Genomic DNA, 23,429 nt, shown 5'->3' with positions numbered 1-23,429 from the left:
GAAAGATCTGGTCTGTCACTGAGCACTTTGAATTCTTCCCAGTTTCATGCCTGTTATTTCAGATGCTTGGATAGAAAGTTAGTGATTAAAAACAGGGAACAGAAGCCTACCCACTTTTAGTAATGGGAAAAGATGGAAAATGACTTAAAACAAAAACCTGTTACAATCCTTTTATTGACATTTGACATAAAGGTTTCAAAAAAGATGCTGTGAACTTCCTTTGTTGTTTATTAATCAATATTTTGAAAAACCAGATAAGGCATTCCAGGTTTTTTAAGGTGCATTTTATTTTACAAATACATTTATTTTACAAATGCATAAAAATGCATTTCATTTTACAAGTGCATAAAAGTAGCGCAACTTGTATAAAAAATATAACAATACAGTCAACCACAAAACAGCAGCGTATCACACGCAGTCTGCAAGACTCTTTTTTTCTTCAAATTGTTTGTCTACTGCAAGGGAAAGGGCCTGAAGAAAAGTTGTCATTGTGACACTGGGGGACTGAAAATAAGAGAACATTTTGTTAGACACACCAAGGCAACAGGCAGACATAGTATTTTACATACAAATCACAGTATTTAAAAGAGAAATATTTTAATTTCATGTTACAAAAATTGCAAGATTCTATACACCAAACCGCAAGTTTATTTAAATTCGGCTATCACAGCAAAGTCAAAGTCAATCTGTGTGAAGTTTTCAGTCACAATACTGTATATTTGCTTAGAAAAAGGTTTTTAACAAATTATTATTTATAAAGTGGTAGAGGTTTGGGGAATTTTTTTTCAGCAAGAAATTATAAGAGCACCAGTATTAATGTTCATTTATTTAATTAAAAGTAGAATGCTCTTGGGCAGATCAATCCCACCTGTCTTCTTCAATCCTATTCTAAATTATGGACAACACATAATTGTTTTGGTCTACAAAGCTTCAGAAACAAGCGCAGTTTAGGTTAAAAGGGAGGTTTGGACCAATCTTTCACTTCAGGCAGTGTGTGTTCAGATGTCTTCCTGCCTGTCTCAAACTCAACCCAAAATATAATGAACACAATAAAGTCACTTGAATATAATAAACTTACTTGAATATAAAGTGCATGTGCTAGGAAAGGAAGCTTTCTCAGGACCCGGCCACCAAGACCTTCACTTTTTCTATGGTAAAACAGAGACAAGTGCTGCTGAAATGCTAAATATCCACTCTTAAAAGGATGCCTTTCCTTTTTCTGCGTTTCTCTATTAAGTTGTTCCAAAAGAACTTCAGATGACAATTCAGTAGCTCACTTGCAGTTCTTTCAGCAGGAAGTGAACAAATTCTGCTTGTGGAAGGCTACACAGCAGCAGCACAGGCACAGCTGCCTGCCAATGCTTGCATCAGGCCCTTCACATTGTTGTGCCAATCTCATTAATTTGGGGGGATGTCTACCACAGCGTGGTATGGACACAACCACTTTTGAAAGGACTGGGAAAAAAACTAGTTTGAGTGCTGGACCTTATGGGTTACTGCCTGTCTCCTTCTCCCTATCATTTACACAATTTTCTTCACCTCACCCACTTCGTATATGTTAGCATCTTCTCCAAGCACTGCTCTGTGTACATAAAATGCAAACTTCTGTGTCTGAAAAAACTTACTTGCTTTTACTTCACTACTCACTGGTTAAGACTGCATACTTTAGGAACAGAAACAAAACACACTTTGCAGACTTTATGAATATTATTTTGTTCCATAGGGAACAACACTTTGGAAAAAAAAAACATTGCTTGATATTGTTGTCCTGGGTTGACTATATGATGCTTTTATCCCCAATCGTCTCATTCTGTTTATGTTGAATAATAATAAGTTTTGTACCTTTAAGAGTGTTACAGAGAGTGAAGGGGGAGAGAGAAGAAGCGCGCAGTTTGTTTTCAGACACTGCACTCACTCCTCCACATTCCTGCTCCTGACTGTGTCGTCTGCGGACAGACAGCGGGACAGAGAGCTCTTCTTTTGCTTTTTAGTTAGTGTTAGCTAGCTGAGGCAAAGAAGTTCCCTGGACTGTTTTTTTTTCCCTTTTCTTTGGACCTCTTGGAACTGCTCTGGACTGAACACCCAGGAGAGCATCGGCAGCTGCAGCTGTGGCCCACTGGGCCGGCCCTGGCCTGCGACAATTCCAGCACTGAGAGACTGATCAGAGATTGAGTGAGCTGCTGCTTGAACCCGGGGTTTTCTCAGTTTGTCATCTCTTTTAGAGTGGCAAGGGGTCTCATTGTTTTGATACTGTTTTGGTCTTATTGTTTAATAAATAGGGGTTTTTTTCCACCTTTCTCCAAGGAGGTATTTTTCTTTCCTCCCGGACCAGTTGGGGGGAGGGGCCGATTGGATCTGCTTTTCCCACCGGAGCTCCTTTGGGGGGATTCTTCCCCAAATTTGCTCTAAACCTGGACAATTGTGAATATATTTTTTATTGTTTCAAGAACCGTTATGCTGCAGTGAAAGACCATTTGCTCTACCAGCATACTCAGCAAACCATAACACTATCTATTTACACTTTACTCCTCTCCCCCTTGTTTTTGTCCACTTATATCTCCACACTAAATACTGATCTAGCAGATGGCAAGACATTTCAAAACACTTTCTGAGCAGGATCTAAGGCACATGCTATTTCTGCCAAAGTGCATTACAATTCCCAATATCCACTGAAAACGAACACTAATCCAGCCAGCAACTTGTCAGGAGGACTTCAAATGGCAGAGCAAAAACCACAAGCAGTACTAGACCAAGCCAGATCTGAGACTAAGACATGTCAGCAAATTGTGATTGCTTCCACTTTTTGTCCCCTGAAGGTTTTTGCACTTTCCCAAACAGAAAAAAAAAATTGAGCTGTTTCAGATCTCCAGTTGTTGGGAAATTTGGTTACTTTTACACATCATTCCATAACTCAGTATGTATGTATGAAAAAAGTAGAATTTCAGAATCTTACCTTGAGATATCTTTCAGTATAAGGCTTAACCTTGACACATTATTTTCTATGAAGCCAATCACCTCAAGCTCTCTCAGTGTCAGAAGCTGCTGTCGAGGATATATTATTTGACACTAGAAACGAGAGTTACAAACTGTTGTATGAAAAATAAATGCATTCAAAATTAAATTTTACAGTAAGAGTGGAAATACAGAAAATGAATTAAATTTACATATTTTTGTTACTTAGGAAGTATGACTAAAATGCAAAATTTATTAAAATATGGTATTTTACAGTTTTGCTCTCAAGTATTACCTTCATCAGTTCTTCCAGGCAAGAAAGATATATTCTAAATATTGCTGCAGTAGATGGAGGTCCAATGTATTGCTTTATGTCAGCCCTGTCTACAAAGGCCATGTCAATTTTCTCTGTAATATTTGAAGTAGTCAGGATAACTACATTGGGATACCTTCAAGACAAAAATAGATTTTTAGGTCACATGTAAAAGATTTATGTCCTTTTATGACTGGCAAGTTGATACCTTCCTTCTTATGCTTCAAATAATTTTATGCAATAAACTTCACATCACATCATTCTTGTCAATCAGGAATTACATTAAATGATCTGAAGCTCTTGGCCAGGTATCACCAGACTATTTCAATGCATAGTCTCTTTCCTTCAGCTGTTTCTCAAGTGTCCACAGTTCCTCTAATTCTATTTCAGAAGTGATATATGGTAACTTCCTAGAAACTACTGGCATAGCTTCTGACACACACAAAAAGATCATGAAAAGAATTGTAAATGTGAACCTTTAATCAACATCTTTTACATTTCAATTTTGATGTCTGCTCTCCAAGCAGACATCATGATGCTCTGTCCTTTTTCTCTCTCTGTCGTTAGGGGAAGCATACTGTCCATAGATTTGATTGTCCACCCAGGTACATGTAAAATATTCTGCTGGATTACTCCTATTTCTTTTCAAGATTAGCATCGTGAACAAAGAATAACTATTCACTAATTAATCTGGTTTAGTATTCCAAGTAGGAATTGAAATTTAGCAGGAATAGGAATACTGAAACTGTCAATTACCTTTTGCTACTGCAATAATATGCAAACAATACCTTTTAATTTGGTCTATTTGTGTCAGTACAGCATTGACCACACGAATAGCATCCGAAGGCTCTGTGCCTGCCCTGAAGGCACTGCGAGCTGCCGTGAGGCTTTCCACCTACAAAAACCCAAACCAATCAACCGAAACAACAACAACAAAATCACCAAACACCAAAAAAACCAAAAAGACTGCATTTTTGGAGTCCTGGCAGCAAACAGGTAACCCATGCAACACACCTTCAGATTCCTGTGCCTACTATCTAAAATTTCTTCAAAATCTTTTGTTAGGTAGGAATTTCCAGGGAAAAAGAAAGGCGTGTCAAGGAAGCAAAGTGTAGTGAGGGAAATTCCTTTTTGGATAGCAGAATGGAGGCTGGTTTGCATTTTAAATTCTGGATGTGGAGGAATGGGATACCACCAGAATAATGAATAGATTGAATTTAGAGTGAGATTCCCCATAGGAACTCCAATATGACAAAGCTAATAAGGTACATATTTACTAAGTTGCTTTTCTATGCAAGTTTGAAAAAAATCTAACAACAATGAACTGAACCATATTCACATTTTTTAGAGCTTTACAAAAAATGTAAATAATACAAATCTGGGCTACTTTGAAGTTTAAAACAATATAATGTAAACATACAGCAGCAAGGGAAATTCCACCAAGAAAGGCTTCAATTCATTTTCAGCTGGAATTTGCCTGCTAAGTCACACTATATTCCTTCCAAACCTCCCAAATCTGCAGCAGTCAAGACTAAAGTTCACTCAGCTGCACAATCATGTAGCTTACAAAATAGCATAAATGTGCTTTTATTGTTCTTTACAAATGAGCACTATTGCAGCTCCTTCCCATCAATTTCCTTTCTGCTGTATTTTATGCACAACAATGCTATTGGAATCATACCTCATCAATCAGTACAAATACAAGAGCATCTCTGTCATCAACTAACTCTTGGATCTTCTGGAACATCTTGGTTACAAGTTTGCCGCTCTAGAAAGACATCATGTGCATATGTTAACTATTTCCTTACCACACAATTTTCTAAGGCTTATCACACTTAAAGGTGTAAATGCCTGGGTTTTAAAACAACTTTCTAATAAAACTTCTCTTTAAGCATTTTCAAACATATTAATTATTCTGAACAATCTCTGGTGCACATATTTAGGAAACAAGCTAAACAGAATATTACAGTGTAATTTCTAAAATATGTAGCTTATTTTATTAGGTACATCAATACATACCTCAGAAAACCATTTAGAGAAAAGGCTATGGCTGTTTATCTCAATTAACTGTCCATACCTATACCTAAAGTATGAAGAGAAAAAGAAGTATCAACTCCATTCTAAATAAAAATCAGAGATATCAATAACTTCTGTAAGTGTCATTCCTGACATTCTGACCCTGGAATTCTGTGAATTAGTACTTTAAATTACTTACCTTTCAAAATATAATACATATTTTACTGATATTATTTTTGTTGCTGGAACTTCCCACATTGTTGAAAATGTAACTGGAATTCTTATATTAAATTGTTATTAGAATTTCCTCATTAGAACAGGGTAAGTAACTCTTACCATGATAATTGCCTCATTCTTCTCTTTGTGTAAGATTTTCCTCAGTATAGCAAGAAGTGACAAAGTATCTCAACCACACTTTATAGAGCTTATGATTTTCATATGTTCAGTTTGGACTAGAGTAGGATCATGCCAATACACATTATTTATGGTACACCTTTTATTTTATATCTTTGGTTTTTTTAATATAGATTTGTTAGGTTGCTATGAACTTTCAGGCTATTTCTTATAATATGTCTGATATACAAACTGACCCCTGCAGATTGCAGCATTCAGACAATCCAAGCACAAAAAGAAATTAGTTTAAAAAACCACTACCTATTAAAACCAGGCTCTATCAAACATGAAGATACAAAAACCAAAATACTCCTTGATCCTCTGTCCTTTAATAGTCATTGATATACAAAGTGGGCAAAATTACTGTACTGACACTGGAATGTCTTTTACACACCTGGAACAATTATTTACACATTTTACAAGGCCATAAAATCAGTCTAGCAGATCAATTTTATTGCTAGCCTGGTGCACTACAAAAAAGAAGACATAATAGCACTTAGTTACTTGAAAATAAATATGAGATATACTTGGGCTAATGAAAAAGAACAACTAAGTATAGTAAGCTAAAGTGAAAAATTTCCAAAAAAAAAAAAATCACCTGTATGACAGTCGAATTGTCAGCTTCTGAGCCAATGCTTTACAGAGAGAAGTTTTCCCAGTTCCAGGAGGACCTGATTTGAAATCAGATCCATACATTACACAGAGTCTGCATTAGATTGTTAATGACATCTAACAGATTTTTAACTATTTTATTTCATTACAGCACTAATTGTAGAGTAAAATCACAGCAGATAATGATTGTGTACACCAGACTATTTTGAGAAAATTGCTTCCTTGACTACAATCCTAGAGCTAATGCTGGATTTTATATGTATGCAGACACCATAAAGTTAAGACATTCAACAGCCAGTATCACCCCTGCAGGGCTAAACCTCATCAGCATTCTCTATAATCAGTGCTATGCTCAAACTTGTATCTTCCTGAAATGCACTCTTCTAACATAGAAAACTGAAACATATCACAATCAGTTTGATCAGCTGTCCACTCTCCCAGAAATTTCTTCCTTGTGGAAACCCAGATCATCTTGAGAACTATACTCTGAGACAAACCTTTTGGATCTGACTTAATATCCCATGGAAGAGTCACAAAGATTTCCTTCAAAGAGGCAAGTACAAGCACAGTTACCAGAGTATGAGTCTGAAATAAAGTCTTTCAAACAAAAACATCTAAAAAAGAAGCTTCTAAATTGTAGAAGTAAATTGACAGTTGTAACTAAAATACAACAAACAAATATTTCCACTACGACCTTTGATTTTTGAATACCAGTCTTGATGACAAAATCAGTGCAAGATGCACTTTGCAAGAAAATGGATTCAGTTGATGCTAATCTCGTTTGTGGTATAACCTCTACAGTAAGCCAGAACTGACTGAAGATTTCAGCTTCACTAAAATAACTAAAAGTAACTAAACTAGCAAGTGTTGGCAACAGAACAGTGTCAACAACACAACACAGATTGCCTTCCCAGTTTTCACAAAGTTTTTAGAAAGCTATAACTAAAACAAATTTAGTACTGCAATAGAAGTTTAACTAATATATGCCTCCTAGTATCTTCAGTATCTGCATTATTTTTGTTCATTCTGTAAAAATGAAACAGTATCACTTAAAATTAAGAAATCCACAGTTGTCACTGCACTGTAAGCTTTAGAATTTAAATTCATGCAAAACAGTATATGTGAACATTGATTTGACTCTGACATTACATTTCATCCAAATTTGTACTATTGAGGTGCTGCTTTCATATCACCTCATTTTACTGCATAGGATTGCAGTACAAATCTTTCCAGAAGAAAAGTATAAACAGCTGGCCAGTGAATCAATCTACTTGGCTTAAAACAGATCATTTTTACCATGCAGCAAAACAACTCTGTTCCATGATATCAGGTTGCTGTCAACATTTTTGTCAGAAAATAATAATGTTGTCGTCACATAATCGAGTAACTAAATGAAAAGGACAGACAGAAAGACACAAATTAGAGTCATAACAGCAAATATAACCACAAATAGAATCAATCTCTAATGATGTCTATTGTGTACTCATAACAACAAGAAAAAAAGAGCTCATCTCTTTTAGTCAAATTTATTTCTGCAAAGGATGGGAATTCATTTCTGTCCTGCCCTCAAGAATACGAATAGCATGTACTTGGCACACATGGAGTTCCAGAACTTTTAAATGGATAAATTAAACGCTTCAGGGAAGGAAAATTGTTTTTATTTTTCATTGTCCCACGTACTGTGTGTCTGTAAAACACATGCTGCCTAAGTACAGAGAATCGAAGACTCAAATTCTGGGTCCTGTTTAGATGTTGTACAGCTATACATTTGTACAGTTTGTTGTAGTCAGCCCACCAAACAAAGCATTTCCTGTCACATTTATTTCCTTTTTTACCGAAGCATTTGTATCAGCTTCTACAAGGAATTTGTAGATTAATTAATTCCTCCAAATAACGGAAGTTGCATGTATTTCCTGGAATGATTGCTTCTAAAAATATTGCAGTTTCATTTTAGAATTATCTAGAATTAGGAAGTAGAGAACTCTTTCAATAAAATGAATATGAACTTCAGGTGCGAATCTATAATGACTTTTACCTATAACACCTGATACCACATTATCTTCTGTTGCTCTTACGTGTAACGAGCTTTAGATCCCTGCATGTTGATGGGACAATACACTGGTGCTCCTGCAATATCTCATGCTTGAGATGGAGCAATCACACAACAGCAAAAACAACCAAACTTAATCCACGTATTTGTCAAAATTCTCACTGTGCTATTTTGAAAATTCACAGCAACTATTTCAGAGCCCACAGAACCCAAACATGCTCAGGCATTCCCATGGTTTAAAGAAGGAAGATTTACAATTTTACGATAGTAGTTCAAGTTTGAGTCATTAAAAGCTACCATTTCTTTCTACCCATATACACTTACACTCAACAGTGATCAGCTTGCTGTTATTTAGAACACCAGCAAGTCTAATGAAATAGTCTTGTCATTTCACAAATGACTTTGAAAACTGTTCCATAAATTACACAAATGTGGATGTATTAATTGATTTTTGCCTTATAAATTAAGAAGTACCATCACTGGAATGTTTTACTTTTCTCTATTTGGTTATAAAGACTTAAGTGAGAATACTGTATCTATGGTATTACAAATAAGCTAATGAACTAATTATTTGTGTCCAAGAACTTCAGTTAGAAGCTGAATTGAACTATTTGTGGGTTTTATTTGCATCACAATTACTAAATTTCAGATTACAGTATTACTGTTCTACAATCTCTGGCAGTTATCATCACAATCTCTGATGAATGGACAGGATCTTCAAGCTAGTAAACGACCCCATGGAAGTGTTTAGTTTCTGACACTACTGCCAAGTCCATTGACTGTTTAGCTGCTGCCAGAAACAAAGTTTATGGGAATCTAGAAAATTAGAGGGTTTTGTGAAAGCTGGAAAAGACAGGCTTCAGATACAGCAGAATTGTGAGTAGAGCTAAAGCAACAGTTATGAGATAGGTCAGCAGAAAAATTATTTAAGCTGCAGAAAAAGCAAGGGCAAATTGAACAATAGCCTGCGTATTAATGCTTGTCTGAATAGCTCTCTAACTTGCAGAAAGTTTATCTAGCAAGATATTAGGAAGGTTAAAGCTTAAGAATGGAGCTCTGTGCGCTGTGTTTTAAGGCTTACGAATAGGTATTGTATTCAAAATAAGCAAGCGTTGTTTTAACCAAAGGTACGTGTGCTTATGGTGATTGGATAGAACTACTGTCAATATGCTTTTGCTTTGTATGATTGGTTAAGAAGCTTATAAAGTAAGTTGTAACATTAAGCTTTTTGGCCGGCTGCCGAGATTGTGAGCTGCTAGCATCTTCCCATTATCATAATCATGTAATGAGACTGATGCTGAGAAATAAAGAGCTCGAAGCACTTTCCCAGCAGCCCTGTCTCGTTTGTAGTCTGTAAATAGCCCCCTTGCTGGCGTCAAAAGTTATACTCCCATTCCCTTCTGCCCAGCCTGCAGCCATATCCCCATAGGATGCAGCAAACTTCAAACAGGTTTAATTTCAGCTCTTACTTCTCCTCAAGCAATTTTAATTGTTATTCATTTTCAACTTACATTTGATTTTACTTCAGTGTCATAGATAAGACTTTCCCAAAGACCATGGAATTCAGCTGCAAAAGCAATATATTATATACCTGTTTAGTATAAATCAATCTGGAAACCTGTAACTCATCATTGCAGCACAAAACAGTTTTCAAATTATGCTCAACTAAAATGAAGAATTAAGAACACGTATATGAAAGCAAGTAAAGCATCTGTGGGGGAAAAAAAAGTTTTTCAACTTATTTTTCTCAAAATGCAAAGACCACTTTCTACACACAAATTCAGCAGTTACCCAGCTTCTATTTCCTCCAATATCTGTGACAAGAAATTAATGTTAATTTATTAACATGAAATGAAAAATACCGTTCATTCCATTCTCAGTAGAGGACGAACTTACATTTCACCAAGGAAGCAATGAAAACTAGTGGTAGGAGGAGGGTTCTAGGGCAAATTTTATCATTCAAGTTTGCCTTTTTTTTTTTAACATCAAGATGTAAAAAAAACCATGTAGTGAACAATGCGTAAAAGCCTAAAGTTGTCATTTGAGTATCAATCATTCGTAGCCGTTGGCTTCTAACTTTCAGTAAAGAAAAGCATAAAAGACTGAACAACTATAAACCACAAAATTGTGGCAATAATTGCTGCAGTGTGTTTTCTTTAGTTTTTATTGGCATGGTCACTATCTAATTTGTGATTTTACAATCCCTTTGTGTTGTCCTGACCTTGCCTTTGGAGCGGCACAGGTTTCCCATTCTGCATCTCATGTTTCTAAATGCAGACTTGCTCCCTCTCTGTTGTTCAGTTTGGTTAAGTGTCAGTCCTTCTGTTTGTTACCCAGCCACTCCCTGCCAAGTTTCAAACGCCTCCCCTTCCCAGCTGTCAATCCCTCCTATCCCTACTCTTTTCCCCAGAACTCTCCTTACTCCTCCTCCCCCTAGGTGTCAATCCTCCCCCGAACCCACCCTCTCTTCTAGTAAATTCCTTGTCACTTTTGTATCCTTTAGAACCCCATTGTTTAGAACCCAAGTTATTCCCTTCCCTAGTGTTCTTTCATTGGTCTAAGTACGAATTACCCCACTTCAGACCCCTCCCCAACCATATCCCTGTTGGTTTGCTACCCTAAACCCCTCCTCCCGACAAATGTTATAAAAACTCCTGTTAACCGCGAGTCAAGGTCTTGGAGTCCTGAACTCAAGGGAAATCACCACCAAATAAAGCCACCCCAGCTCTACCCCTGGACCCGTGTTCCTGTCTTTTTGTTCCTGTGCTGAACCTCTACTGGTAGCTGGGATTCTCCAGAGCTTGAAAGGGGGGGTCTGTTGCACCTCTGTTGTCGCTGAGCCAGGTCACCCTGATTTTAGTGCACCACGACAATAATGTCAATGTATCAGTTTTAATTCTTCCTGAAAACTAATGTAATGAATAATTAGGCATTTCACAACATGGAAAGAGTAGGAAATGTTTCAAAATTACTGTCTCTCTGAGCTAAAGCTCACACTTTTGCTTTTCCTTTCAGGCAGAGAATCAAACTTCCCCAAGCACAGGACAGTAACAGGCAGGTCTGGCTCTATCACAGAGGAAAGCCTGATTTTTCCTCTCCAGAAGATAAAGACTAAATCTCTTTACTTTGTTTGTCTGTTTCATGTATAAGAGCAGTACTGTCATGGGGGCTGGAAGGCAGCAGTGAGCTCTGGAAAATGAACATTGAAAGTGATAAGCTTCTTGTGGATCTTCAAGTTAAAAAAAACTTGGAATGCAATCACCAATGTTAAAAACTTGCATGCTTCTGATTATGACTACATGTTTTAGACAACAAGACCAGTTATTTTCACACATCCACAAGTATTACAGAAATAAAGGATGTGTTTTGGAATCATCTGCAGCATGTCAGTCAAAACCACAAAGGAAAAAGTCCAAATATATTTGTTCCATAAAGAAAAAAGTCCAAACATATTTTTTATATAGACAAACAATAAATACAAATAGTACCTTTATAGGTAACTATAAACACTTTTAGCCTTTGCAATATTTTCTTTATTGCTCTAGAGCTCCCAGAAATGCCACACAGGTACCTGCTGGTAGCACCCAGTGGTGAGCTGCAGTGATATCATCATTCTCTTCTTCCAGGTTTTCCGAGGTTGGTCCTCCTTCATTCAGATGAAAAACATGAAGAGAAAGACTGCTTGTGCTCAGGTCAATAGGCTAGAATGAACATAAAAAGATTTGTTACCGGTCATATTTCTCATTCAAAGCTAGTTGAACAAAAGAAAGTTACAGTCCTCAGCTGGCATTTTATCTCTGAAGCCTACTACCTCTGTTTCAGACCTTAATAAACAGTAAAAAAAAAAAAAATAGCCACCTTTTCCTAGTTATACTAGTCAGCCTAAGAAGAGATACTACATCATTCTACAGACCTTGTCTTGCTTCTGCCCTTAGGGTACCACGAGTCCATCTACAACTAGTTCAGGGGCACATAAACAGAGGTGCACGTTCTTGACAAGGAATACCTGTCTGTCCTTCAGTTTCAGGTCTGTGTCCACAATTGCCACAGACTGCACATTGTTGTTAAGGAAAGGGTCGTCAAATTCTGTCCACTTGTAATCACCAAATACAATGTTGTGTCTGTTCAACAGCTTTAAGACACTTGTCCTAATATCTTCTTTCTTGGCCACACTAGCAAGAAAGAAACATCATTAATTTATGGCATTGACATTTATAAGGCAATTTGAATTAGCGTTGAAAAGCATTATTTCATACATGACGCTTTCATGGAAAATAGCTTCTATCTTGCACACACCAAAAAACCCAAGGAAACGACCAACCAACCAACAAAACCCCCAATCCTAAAAAAACAACTAACACAAAAAAATCCCAAACCCACTCAATCATCCTCCAGCATTCTACAGGAGAAAAGAACCTGTCAGATTCAGTCTGTCTGCAAAAGCAACAAGTTGGACAGTTGTTTTTAATTTGTGCATTAAAAGACATAATCCAAATAATACCATTTGCGCTGTTTGAGGCCATATCAGGGGATACTGAATGAGACAGCTAGAAGACTTCAAGAATGGAAAGCAGTTATGCAATCTGTGTTTCAGCAGGAAACCCAGAACGACTGGGAGCTAAGCTACAGACTGAATTTGGTAAGCTTAGTTTGGAAGCTCCATTATACTTTCAGGACAGCTGAAACATCAGGATGGGGACACAATATAGGGAGCATTCCAGAAGAGACAAAAACTACAGGAACAGGAATACCATTTGAAGATTTAACTTAATTTTGCAATTTCACTCATTCAAATGCAAATTCTCAGTTCTCTGTTAAGCCTGGCAAAAATAGCACAGTGTGTATTTTACTCTTTGATTTTTCTAATGTCTCGGACATGCTCTCCCATATCCTTCAGACATCCAAAACCTTAAGAACTGGATAAACAGACAAGGAGGGTTGGACTGTCCAGCTCAGAGGGCTGTGATTAGTACAAAGATTAAGCAGACTGTCAGTAACTTGGGTGGAGAGAGGCAGTGTGGTGCTGTTAGCATTGGGACCAGCACTGTTTTTGCATCCTTGACAATGGGATTGAAAGTGACTGCATCAAGTTTATGGATATCACCAAAGCAAGGAGAACTTTCAGTATTCTGGAGGGGGGGGGCTGCTGTTCAGAGGGACCTCTGCAGGTTGGCAATATGGTCTGACTGGAAACTTTTGACGTTCAGCAAAATGGTAAACATGAAATCTTAGCTCTCCACCCACTGCCCAGATAACAGAACAGATCAGAGGAAAACTGAATGACATGCTGTTTTGCAGAAAAGGGCCCGTGGGTCCTGGGTGGATAAGCTGGCAATAAGTCGAGTGTGCCCCTGCTACAAATGAGGACAACCTTATTTGAGGCTGTGCTACCAAGACTGCAGATGTAAGGGAGAGTAAGCGTTTTCATCCACTGGCTTTGTAAGACCACATCTGGAGTACTGTGAGCAGTTGTGAGCACAGACACAAAAGAGACAAGGATAAACTGGGGCAAACCCATAACGTGGCCAACAACTTCATTATGAGACTGGATGACATGACCCACAAGGTGAAACTGAGCAAAGTGTATTTGTTCAATCTCAGGAAACGACACACATGAGGAAACTCCCGGGAGAGCACAGAGAAGGCAGAGCTGGGTCCTGCGGGCTCTTGGAGATCCGTAGAACGAGGCCGAGAGGAAACAGGCACAAGTAGCAGCAAGCAACGCTTTGATCAGATACCTGTTCGACTTCTGGTGAACTTCCACATGGATCTGAACGCTGTCACACATGTTTGGGAGAGCTTGCTTCAAATCTCCAGCAGCGTCTTCCATCTTTCTCGCTCCTAGGGGAAAAGCGATAGCAAAGAGAAGCGACTTCCAGCGACTGCTACGCGCCCACGGCACGGACGGCCCTTTCCCGGTGCCCTGTCCAGGTGCACACGGCCCCCCGCTAAGACCAGGTACGTGATCGGGACGAGGATCAGGATCGGCACCTTCCCTCCCTCAGGAGATGGCGACGACAGACTCAGGACACGCCGCGAGGGCGGTCGCGCGTACGGAAGGGCGGGCGGCTGCTCCCGCCTCAGCGCTGGGGACAGGGAATCACCTCAGGCAGGCACGGCCTTGGCAGCGACGCGCCGGGGCGACAGGGATCGCGAGCGCGGGCGAGCCGGAGGCACCAGGCACCGACAGCAGCAGCCGCTGTTTGTAAAGGGCGCGCTGGGCGAGGAAGGGCCGGCCACTCACCCGGATCTTCCTCCGTGGCGAGCGGGGGGGCCGCCCGCCCTAGCGCTTCCGGCGGGGCCAGCTGCGGCTCCGCCATGGGGAAGAAACACAAGAAGCACAAAGCCGAGAAGGCAGAATGGCGCTCGACCTCCGCCACCGCCTACAGCGGTAAGGACCGGGGGGGGCCTCTCTGTACCCAGGACGCGCCTTCCCCCGGCGCGGCTGTCGGCGGGGCTCGGCGTCCCTGCGCGGGCTGGGGGGCCTGGGCAGAGCCCTCGCTCCGAGTGCCGGAGCTGCCGGTGGCGGGGGCGGCCCGAGGAACGCGGGGCGGGCGGTGCAGTGCGAGCCGGAGCGTCTCCGCCCTTCCCACGGCCGCTCCTGAGGGGATCCGGTCGCTGCGGTGCTTGAGTGGTGCTTAATTTCACCTTGCTCTGCAAGGACTTTGCGACGGTTTTAGTGGAGGCCGAAGAGCCGGTTTCTAATGTCTTGCAGGTTTGTGGAACATTACAACTCATGATGTGCAGAACGACTGTTTGTTACCTTGGACTTATTAGCCTTGGCTTTTGTTTTTCTTTCCAAATGTATTGTGTATATTTTTGATTTGCAGCGAATTCTTATAATCAGTATTTCTAGAACAAGTTTTGGAGCTGGGGGTGTTTATCCTGGAGAAAAGGAGGCTCGGGGGGACCTTGTCACTCTGCAGCTGCCTGAAAAGAGGGTGTAGCCAGGTGGGGGTCGGTCTCTTCTCCCAGGCCACCAGCCACAGGACGAGAGGACATGGCCTCAAGATGCACTAGGGGAACTTCAGGATGGACATTGGGAAAGAATTTCTTTACAAAAAGGGTGATTATGTGTTAGAATGGGGTGCCAGAGAGGTGCTGGAGTTTCTGTCCCTAGAGGTCCTTAGGAAAAGACTGAATGTGACAGTCAGTGCCATGGTCTAGTTGACGAATAGTGTTTGGTTATAGATTGGACTTGATCTCAGTGGTCTTTTCTGACCTAATTGAGACTGATTCTGTAAATGCTGTGTGACTGATTCTGTAATTGCTCCCTGTGCATTTATTGATTTTTTTTTTTTTAAATTTAGATTATGTGGACAAGCCTTTGGAAAAACCCTTAAAGCTGGTTCTTAAAGTTGGTGGCAGTGAAGTCACTGAACTCTCTGGGTCAGGGCATGACTCTAGTTACTACGATGATAGATCAGATCATGAGCGTGAACGACATAAAGAAAAGAAGAAAAAGAAGAAGAAAAAGTCAGAGAAGGAAAAAGAAAAGCATCTAGATGATGAGGAAAGAAGAAAGAGAAAAGTAAGCTGGGATGTTTAGAATTCAGGCACACCAGCCTTCATGCTTGTTTATCAGGTCTAAAATCTGGTGCAGAACTTTGTTTGAATCACTGTTATGAGAAGCTTATTGTCTGGAGATAGCACTTCAGAAATGTAGAAAACCCTTGTGTGTGAGTTGGTGTACTTCTGCTATTTACAGGATACCTTTTGTGATGATTCTGTGAACAAAGTAAAAGCTTCCTTCTTATAACTTTTTATTTTCCTTACTTATTTACTTTGAATAAATGTTTCTGGTTTTCAGTTGGATCTTTTGTATTTTAGCCTGTTCACAAACATGTTTTGCTACTGTTTTAGGGATGGCTATTTTCAGCTTTTCAATTCCAGGCTGTGTTTACATTTGGGAGATGTGCCAAGTTACTGGACATTGATATGTTTACTGAAAACAGCTTCTTAACTCTTGAGTACTGTGGTATATTACATTGTTAGCTCTTGGAATAATCTGTGTGCTGGGCTTTGTGACTTTGTTAGTAGTAAGTAGGGTGGTCAACTTAGTTGTCTGTGTTGAGCATTGGGGAGTTTGTTCAAAATCAATAGTGAGGTACTGACAGCACAGTTACTTGTACAATTCAATTTTAAGAGTATTTCTTTTGTGTAATAATGGTTCTCTGACCTTTCTGCTTTTTTAATTCTTTCCTGTCAAGTAGTTTTACTGTTCTTGTGTGACAGTTTTTTTGGTGCTAATTTGTGTGTGTTTGTGGCTAACATCTATCAGTTCCAAGTAATACAAGCCTAACAAAAAAATCTTTTGGAAGTGACAGATCTCATAGGATCGTTCAGAAGCTCTTAAAAACAGCACAGGCAGTGCACAATTTTCTTAGTACAGATGTTTCAGGCTGGGACTTGAAATGTAGCAAAACCTGCTGTCCTTCATACAAGATTTTGCAGTATCAATTGCCTTTACTTTGTGGGATGGGGGTTGTTTGGATTTTTTTCACAGAACTTCATGATTAATACATTCAGAATAAGCTAATGGATCTTTAAGTAATCAAACCATAGTCTAAGGAAGGTTAATGAAAGTGTGCTTTTCTGTGCAAATGTGGATAATGATTGTGGAATTTCAGGAATGACTTAGATGTTCCTTTGCTTTGAAACTCAGGAAGAGATCATTAATTGCCTCCACTGATTTTTATGGTTCTTTTGTTGGCTGAGTTGTCATGTATTTTACTCATTTCTGTTTAATGTGACAAACAAGAAAAATACATTGATGAGAGCGGAGCCACAGATTGATCTTTACTCAATAGTCAATTAACTTTCTTTGCTCTCTGGTGTAGCTTATTATCATGCAGTTTTACATATGAATAGCTTCAGAAATTTTATTTTCAATAAACATGCGAGAATGATAGAACAATACTTTATCAAGTACCAAGTAGCAAAAGATGAACAGTTTTAATTGGAGAAGAAAATTGAAAAATTCATAGTGAAAATATATGCAATATTGTGTAAACCGTATTATGACTTGGATATTGAATGAGTATTCCAAATTAAAAACATTGCTGTTTCTTGCCTTTTGATGTGTGGGATTGCACATCCTTCTAAAATATGTCTTCTCTCTGTTGTCCTAGGAAGAGAAAAAGAGGAAAAGGGAGAAGGAACAGTGTGACACTGAAGGAGAAACTGATGACTTTGATCCTGGGAAAAAGGTGGAGGTTGAACCTCCTCCAGATCGTCCTGTCAGAGCTTGCAGAACTCAGCCAGGTGAACAGTGTGAAAGATTAAATTATTTTGGTTCTTTTTAAAAGCACACAAAACAAAGCTTTTGTCAAAGATAAAATTTTCGTGAAGATTTACTGAAATATAGGAACTTGACTTTTTCCAACATCCAGAACTTTCTGCTCTCTGAAAAGTCAGTGTTCCTCTTGGTGCTTCCATGTTTTGGTAGGTTTGTTTTCAGGTCACTGATGTTGCCGAGGACATCTGTTTCTGGCCTCTGTTCCTTGGCAGGGTAAACCTCATTATGAAAGTGTTATTGCACATAGTGCTCCCCTGATTCCTTCTCCTTAGCATTTACACCATAGTGATCAGAATGCCTGAAACTAAGTTTCATTTATTTCAAGGGAAAAATCTCTCATGGAGACTTCTTAGGTGTTGTTTTTATCTTTTTTGGCTTTCTAACCTATGTGGAGTATCTCTATTCTCATGGAAAGGAAGTTGTGATAGTGTATCTCTAAAGACTGTAGACACCACATACCAGTCCTATTTTTAATTTACAAATCTTCTCTAATTCTTATCACCAGCCAGAATATTTGTCAGTTGTGGGTGGCAACTTCTGCATGTTTGATCTTTTGAGATTTTGCCTTGCTTTTTCTTCAGTAGCCATTGCTTGACAATTAAAACTCAGCATTGCTCAGTGGAAACCTTTACTTTAGAGAATTTTCAATTACATTGTGATCTCAGTTATACATAAGCCTGAAAATGGAACCTAGTAGCAAAAAATTGTGTCATTAGGAATATTGTGAGTCTTGTCTTTGGAATACTGCCCTTTGACTAGTCAAGTAATCCCAAGGAATTTTATAATTGTGACCACACATTAAATTGAGGAATAGTGGCCGTCAGCTGTCAAGGTAACTGAAATTTTCAGATCAGAGTTTTATGTTTCTGGGTAGTCAGGAGCCTTAAAAACTGACAAGATAAAAACTATTCCCATTTTATTCTCTTTTCATCTGGTTGTAAAATGGTATTGGAAAGCATATAAATTACCTGACCCATTCTGTTTAAGAAATGTCTTTCCTCTGTCAGGGAGAGTTGAATTTTCAATTCTTGATGCTTCATTAACGTTTCAAACATCACTTAAAGCCAGTCTCTGAAGTAACAGGTTATTAACATGTAGTGTTTCTTGTGTGATCTGTACAGGAAGTGAAATTGTAGTTGTTGCCTCTCTTGCCAGTAAATCTGTGTCTGTTTGTCACTCTGTGATTAAAAGGCTTATAGTATTGCATGGAGTTTATGGTGAAACCATGAAAATTGCACAGCAAACATGTTGTAAGAATATGGATTTCCCAACTGCAGTATTTGAGCAACCAAGTGTCACTTTTTCTGCAGAAATATATAATGTAATTATTTTAATCTTATTAAAGCATATTCTTAGAGCTGCTAAATTTAGCACTACATATGACTTAAAGGGTACTAGGTTTTACTATGATAAGAAAAAAAACCTCAGAAAATGAAGGAAGAAGAAAAAGGTACTGTGTGCTTAGATATCTGATGTGCTTCTACTTTGAAATCCATGTTCATACATTCAGCTTCAGATCAATACAAATTGTACTTGTAGTGAGATTTTCTCTCTGGTACTTATATTTTTAAATAAAAAATATCTGCATATGTGGTTTCATTGCACTTATCTTGCTTTTCATTTAAAAATGCAGCTGAAAATGAGAGCACGCCAATCCAGCAATTACTGGAACACTTCCTTCGCCAGCTTCAAAGGTAGTAAATGTTTTTGTATCTTCAACTGTGTAGGCTGTGTCTGGTGCATATTTGTATGTGTTACCTGGCAACTTCATATCCTGGTTTTCTGTTTGAAAGTAGTGCCTGCTGACTGACTGGTAAGATATTTGTTAACCTTTGCAACCATGTCAGACGTGGTTGTTTTTAAAGATAAGTTGAGGACAATTATTACCAAGTTTGCAATTCTAGCATTGTGGAGGGAAATAAGTGTTTTGGGCAAATTATACATTGCCATTATAAATTTATTAAATATTAATGACTTAGTTTAGAGATTAAAAGCCAGTTATAATTCTACATTACTTTAAAAGATTGGACTGTTTTAGTTAAATTTTATTTTATTCAGTGTCCACTGTCAGATACAAAGCAAATTTAGACCTGGTTACATGATAATCTTCTAAATTGGGAGAGGCTTTTTATTTTATTGTTTTCTTAAACCTGCACCTCATGTTTAAAAAAAAATCCTTTTTTATTTTGTAGCAATAAGCTGAATTTGGAACCAATTTAAAAAATCAAACATTGTATTTATTTTTAGAGGACCTTATGAACAAGAAGAATTGAGCTTTTTCCACAAGAAGCCAAAAGACCAAGTTGGAATGTAGAGACACGGAAAAAATACAAGAATTAATTAAGAAATACAAGAACTAGCTTGAATTGACCATTTGATCGTTGAATTGAAAGACATTTTTAATGAAAATTTTCAATAATTTCTTTTTAAAATAAGTCTACATATGTGAAATTACAATGCTCTCCTTTATTAGGAAATTTTTCAAACATGTATCTATTTTATGAGAATGTTTTTAGTAGTTTTTGGTTTTTTAGTAGTACTTTTGTGTTATTAATGTGATGCAAAAGCAAGGATTGTTTTGTTGCCTGCTGTAAATTTAAATTTATTGTTTTTATTTTTAGGAAAGATCCTCATGGGTTTTTTGCTTTTCCAGTCACGGATGCCATTGCTCCTGGATATTCCATGATAATAAAACACCCTATGGATTTTGGTACAATGAAGGAAAAAATTGCAGCAAATGAATACAAATCAGTCACTGAATTCAAGGTGAATGAATAAAGATTTAGATATTTCACAACTAGTAAGAAACTGAAGATTCTTTTTAACTGCAGAAGCCTTTGTTACATTAATTAATGCTCATTTTTTTCAGAACTGAGCACTTTTGTATATTCAGTGTGTTACAAATAATCTGTCATATTCTACTACAATCTTCTATAAATTACTATGGAAACCAAGAAGATCTTCTAAAGTTCTGTGGAATTTAGTTTTTGCTAAACTTCGACAGGAATAAGGTTATCACCAAGACTTAAACCACTGAGCTTTTTTTTTTTTCCTTTTTTTAATCTAGACCTTGTTAGATTGATTTAAATGTAATTTGGACCTGTCTGCAAAAAACCTGCGGATATACTGGAGCATCTTGTATATGACTACAGAGCAATTACATATTTTTTATCTTTAATTATTCTGGTTTTTATATAACTTCATTTGAAATTGTCTTCTGGCAGAAACTTACTTGGCAAGTTTATTTGCAGCTTAACTTAGTTATTAATCGTATTGTTTTTTCTGAAATAATTTATTAGATACATCATGGTTTCACAGACAGTGCAGTAAGAAATTTTTTTATAGTATTGGTACCTCCTGAAGGAGAGGAGTTTTCTTTAACTGATTTGTGAAGGTCATTAATTATTAGCAGCTTTTGGAATTGCTTTTTCCTAGACTGATGTTGATATGATGGTAGCCTCAGCAAGAGAGCATTAGCTTGTTTCTCAGGGTTAATCTCTTTTTTTGAAAGGTCCGGCAAGGCGAGCAAAGAATGGTTTAAATTTCTTACAGATGCTTTGACAAAGATTATTACCCTTTTTTGTTAAATATGCTATAGAGATTTATAAGAAGCTCTGTAACTGTTAAGTAACAGGCAAGGTTGCAGTATTGAAACTGGTGGGATAGAAACAAAAGAAAGAAAATGGCAGTAGTTTTTAGACTGACTTTTTCTTTCTTCAAGGACTTAGCTTCTGCTTGTAGACAGAGGAGTGATAAAAGTTTTCTTAAAAATCTGCCCATGTTAGAGCAAAAAAGGAATTGGACTCCCTTTCTGGATACATGAGGGTACCTAATTACACAGAACTACCAAGCCATAACCTTAATACAGAAATGAAGTTTGTAGGTTTTTAACCTCTGAAACAAAGTCTGCTGAAAAGGTTACCTGTCTGATATAACTAGCTGAGGCTAGTCACAAGACAATAAATAATCTGTCTAAGAGTAGAGTCTGAAAGCACTCTGTCCTGCATTTAAAAGAGGGGCAATTTCTGCAGAACACTCGTTTTGCTTCAGTAAAAAAAGGGTCTGCTTCAAAGTTGGGCAAGCAAAAGACTGGCTGTTTCTGCAGCACTTGAAAGGCCATCACTGACATTGTAGCTTACATGCACTTCTTTGCTTCTTGGGCCATAGTTTGCTCGTCCATGTCACCCTCTCAATTTCTGTCTTTTTCATGGTTTTGGTAATTGAAGGCAGAGGGCTTGCAATGCTGTAAAAAGTCACCTTGGTAGCTCGGTCTAGTGTATGGTCCATTTAGTCCATTTGGTCCACTTGGTTAAAGAGAAGATGTTACATTTGGCATTCAGGAAAGAGAGTGGTTTTTAAAACCAAAAGCCTGTTCCAAAGGAAACTGAGCATCTTGGAGAGGTAGAAGAGGCTCAAACCTTTGCTTTTGGTTTGTGTTTATGAGCCTGCTCCTATAATATTGCTGTGTTCTTCAAAGAGCTGCCAAGATGGAGTGATATCTTCCAGTCATTTAACAAAGGACCTGAAATGTTTACAGTTCTTTTGTCTTGTATTTTTCAGGCTGATTTTAAACTGATGTGTGATAATGCAATGACTTACAACAGACCAGATACTGTTTACTACAAGCTAGCCAAGAAGATACTGCACACAGGCTTTAAGATGATGAGCAAAGTAAGAGACCAAATAAAAACAAAAAGCAGAAACTTTGGGGGTTTTTATGTTACCATACTTAAAATGGACAAAGTAACAATGGTAAATGTTTCATCCATCTGTGATGAATTATAGCAGTGCCAGTTAGTGCTGCTATATTTAAGGGCTTGATGGCATTTTTGTTATAACCCAGTAATTTTTACTTATTTCTCAACCTTACCTGCACCACTGAAGTCTGTAAGAGCTTATTTCAGTGGAAGCAATTAGAATCCACATATATGCAACTCTATCGAAAAATCCTACTTCGGGCTGAAACTTTTGAAAGCAAGATCTCATTTAAGTTTTATCTCTGTGTAAACAAGAAAGCGTTACTTTTTTGAAGGTGTGGGGGAGTTTTCAGCAGTGTCACTAATACTTTTTACTCAGATACAGTTGTTGGCTTGTCAAATGAAGGTGTTTTGGTGAGCTGCTCTGTGTGTGCACAAATGTGTGTGTGTGCATGTGTTACAGTGATGGTAAGTTTTGTGTAAAATAGTTGTTTTTGCATATGCAGTTTGTTTGTTTGTTTGTTTCTCTCTTGATAGTTGGGCTGCAGAAATTCTGATGCCATGCTACCATGACCAAATCATGTTGCATCGCCATTGGAAACGAGATTAAGAACAAAATAAGGCCATGGCCATTCCCATCCCATCCCATCCCATCCCATTATCATAGCATCTTGGCTATGAGGGAAAGGTTAAGTCCCTGCCGCTCTGTCCTTTCTGATTCTAGGAACGGCTGTTAGCTTTGAAGCGCAGCATGTCGTTTATGCAGGACATGGATTTTTCTCAGCAGGCAGCTCTTTTGGGCGATGAAGACATAGCAGTTGAAGAACCTGTTCCTGAAGTTGTTCCTGTACAAGCAGAGACTACCAAGAAATCCAAAAAGCAAAATAAAGAAGTTATTAGGTAAAGGTTTTAATGGGCATGCTTAGTGGTTTGTTGCAGCTTTTGTAGCATTACACAGCAGGAAAGAACTGACGGGAAAAAACTCAGCATTTTTCCCTGAGGTCCATAGGATAAGTGGGCAATTTTATTGTATTTTATTTGTTTATTTATAGAACCTGTTTAATAACCCAGTGATTCCTAACTTGAAGCAGACAATGT

At 38.1% G+C, this 23,429-nt stretch overlaps 2 protein-coding genes across 9 annotated transcripts in view; one reads left to right on the top strand and one right to left on the bottom strand.

The window, feature by feature from the left end:
- Positions 1-209: 209 nt before the first annotated feature.
- TRIP13 (thyroid hormone receptor interactor 13) lies at positions 210-14,745 on the bottom strand. 2 transcript variants are annotated; one of them, XM_064705108.1, is made up of 14 exons: positions 14,441-14,592; positions 14,075-14,177; positions 12,343-12,508; positions 11,908-12,037; positions 9,848-9,903; positions 7,583-7,673; positions 6,273-6,345; positions 5,285-5,348; positions 4,947-5,033; positions 4,054-4,160; positions 3,248-3,401; positions 2,954-3,066; positions 1,079-1,148; positions 210-504 (listed from the first exon to the last, which is right to left on the bottom strand). In XM_064705108.1, exons 2-14 carry the CDS (start codon positions 14,164-14,166, stop codon positions 409-411), a joined length of 1,299 nt encoding a protein of 432 aa, XP_064561178.1. In that variant the 5' UTR covers positions 14,167-14,177; positions 14,441-14,592; the 3' UTR covers positions 210-408. The 2 variants fall into 2 exon arrangements, with proteins under 2 accessions (XP_064561178.1, XP_064561177.1); XM_064705107.1 differs by having other exon boundaries at positions 271-504; positions 14,581-14,745.
- BRD9 (bromodomain containing 9) overlaps positions 14,584-23,429 on the top strand; it is a 23,589-nt gene continuing 14,743 nt past the window's right edge. For 2 of the 7 annotated variants that reach the window (XM_064705105.1, XM_064705102.1), the window contains exons 1-7: positions 14,584-14,727; positions 15,647-15,867; positions 17,468-17,600; positions 19,268-19,328; positions 20,256-20,400; positions 22,195-22,305; positions 23,119-23,231. In XM_064705105.1, coding sequence (XP_064561175.1) covers positions 14,655-14,727; positions 15,647-15,867; positions 17,468-17,600; positions 19,268-19,328; positions 20,256-20,400; positions 22,195-22,305; positions 23,119-23,231 — 857 coding nt within the window. In that variant the 5' untranslated portion in view covers positions 14,584-14,654. Of the gene's footprint in view, positions 14,728-15,646; positions 15,868-17,467; positions 17,601-19,267; positions 19,329-20,255; positions 20,401-22,194; positions 22,306-23,055; positions 23,232-23,429 lie in introns of those variants that run through there. The other 5 variants (XM_064705104.1, XM_064705100.1, XM_064705103.1 and 2 more) reach the window with 3 other exon arrangements.

Source organism: Zonotrichia leucophrys, chromosome 2, assembly GCF_028769735.1.
Source record: "Zonotrichia leucophrys gambelii isolate GWCS_2022_RI chromosome 2, RI_Zleu_2.0, whole genome shotgun sequence".
NCBI classification, from domain to species: domain Eukaryota; kingdom Metazoa; phylum Chordata; class Aves; order Passeriformes; family Passerellidae; genus Zonotrichia; species Zonotrichia leucophrys.
The sequence above is the reverse complement of the archived record's forward strand: the minus strand, read 5'-3'. Positions and strand labels throughout refer to the sequence as shown.

Bases quoted from the DNA above. Each gene is read 5' to 3' on its own strand.
- TRIP13 (XM_064705107.1), bottom strand. From the start codon at position 14,656: ATGGCGGAGCCGCAGCTGGCCCCGCCGGAAGCGCTAGGGCGGGCGGCC. The intron at 12,509-14,074 runs GTATCTGATCAA...CTTTCTTGCTAG, and splicing joins GTTCACCAGAAGTCGAACAG to TGTGGCCAAGAAAGAAGATA. The intron at 9,904-11,907 runs GTACCTGTGTGG...TTGCTTTTGCAG, and splicing joins CCACTGGGTGCTACCAGCAG to CTGAATTCCATGGTCTTTGG.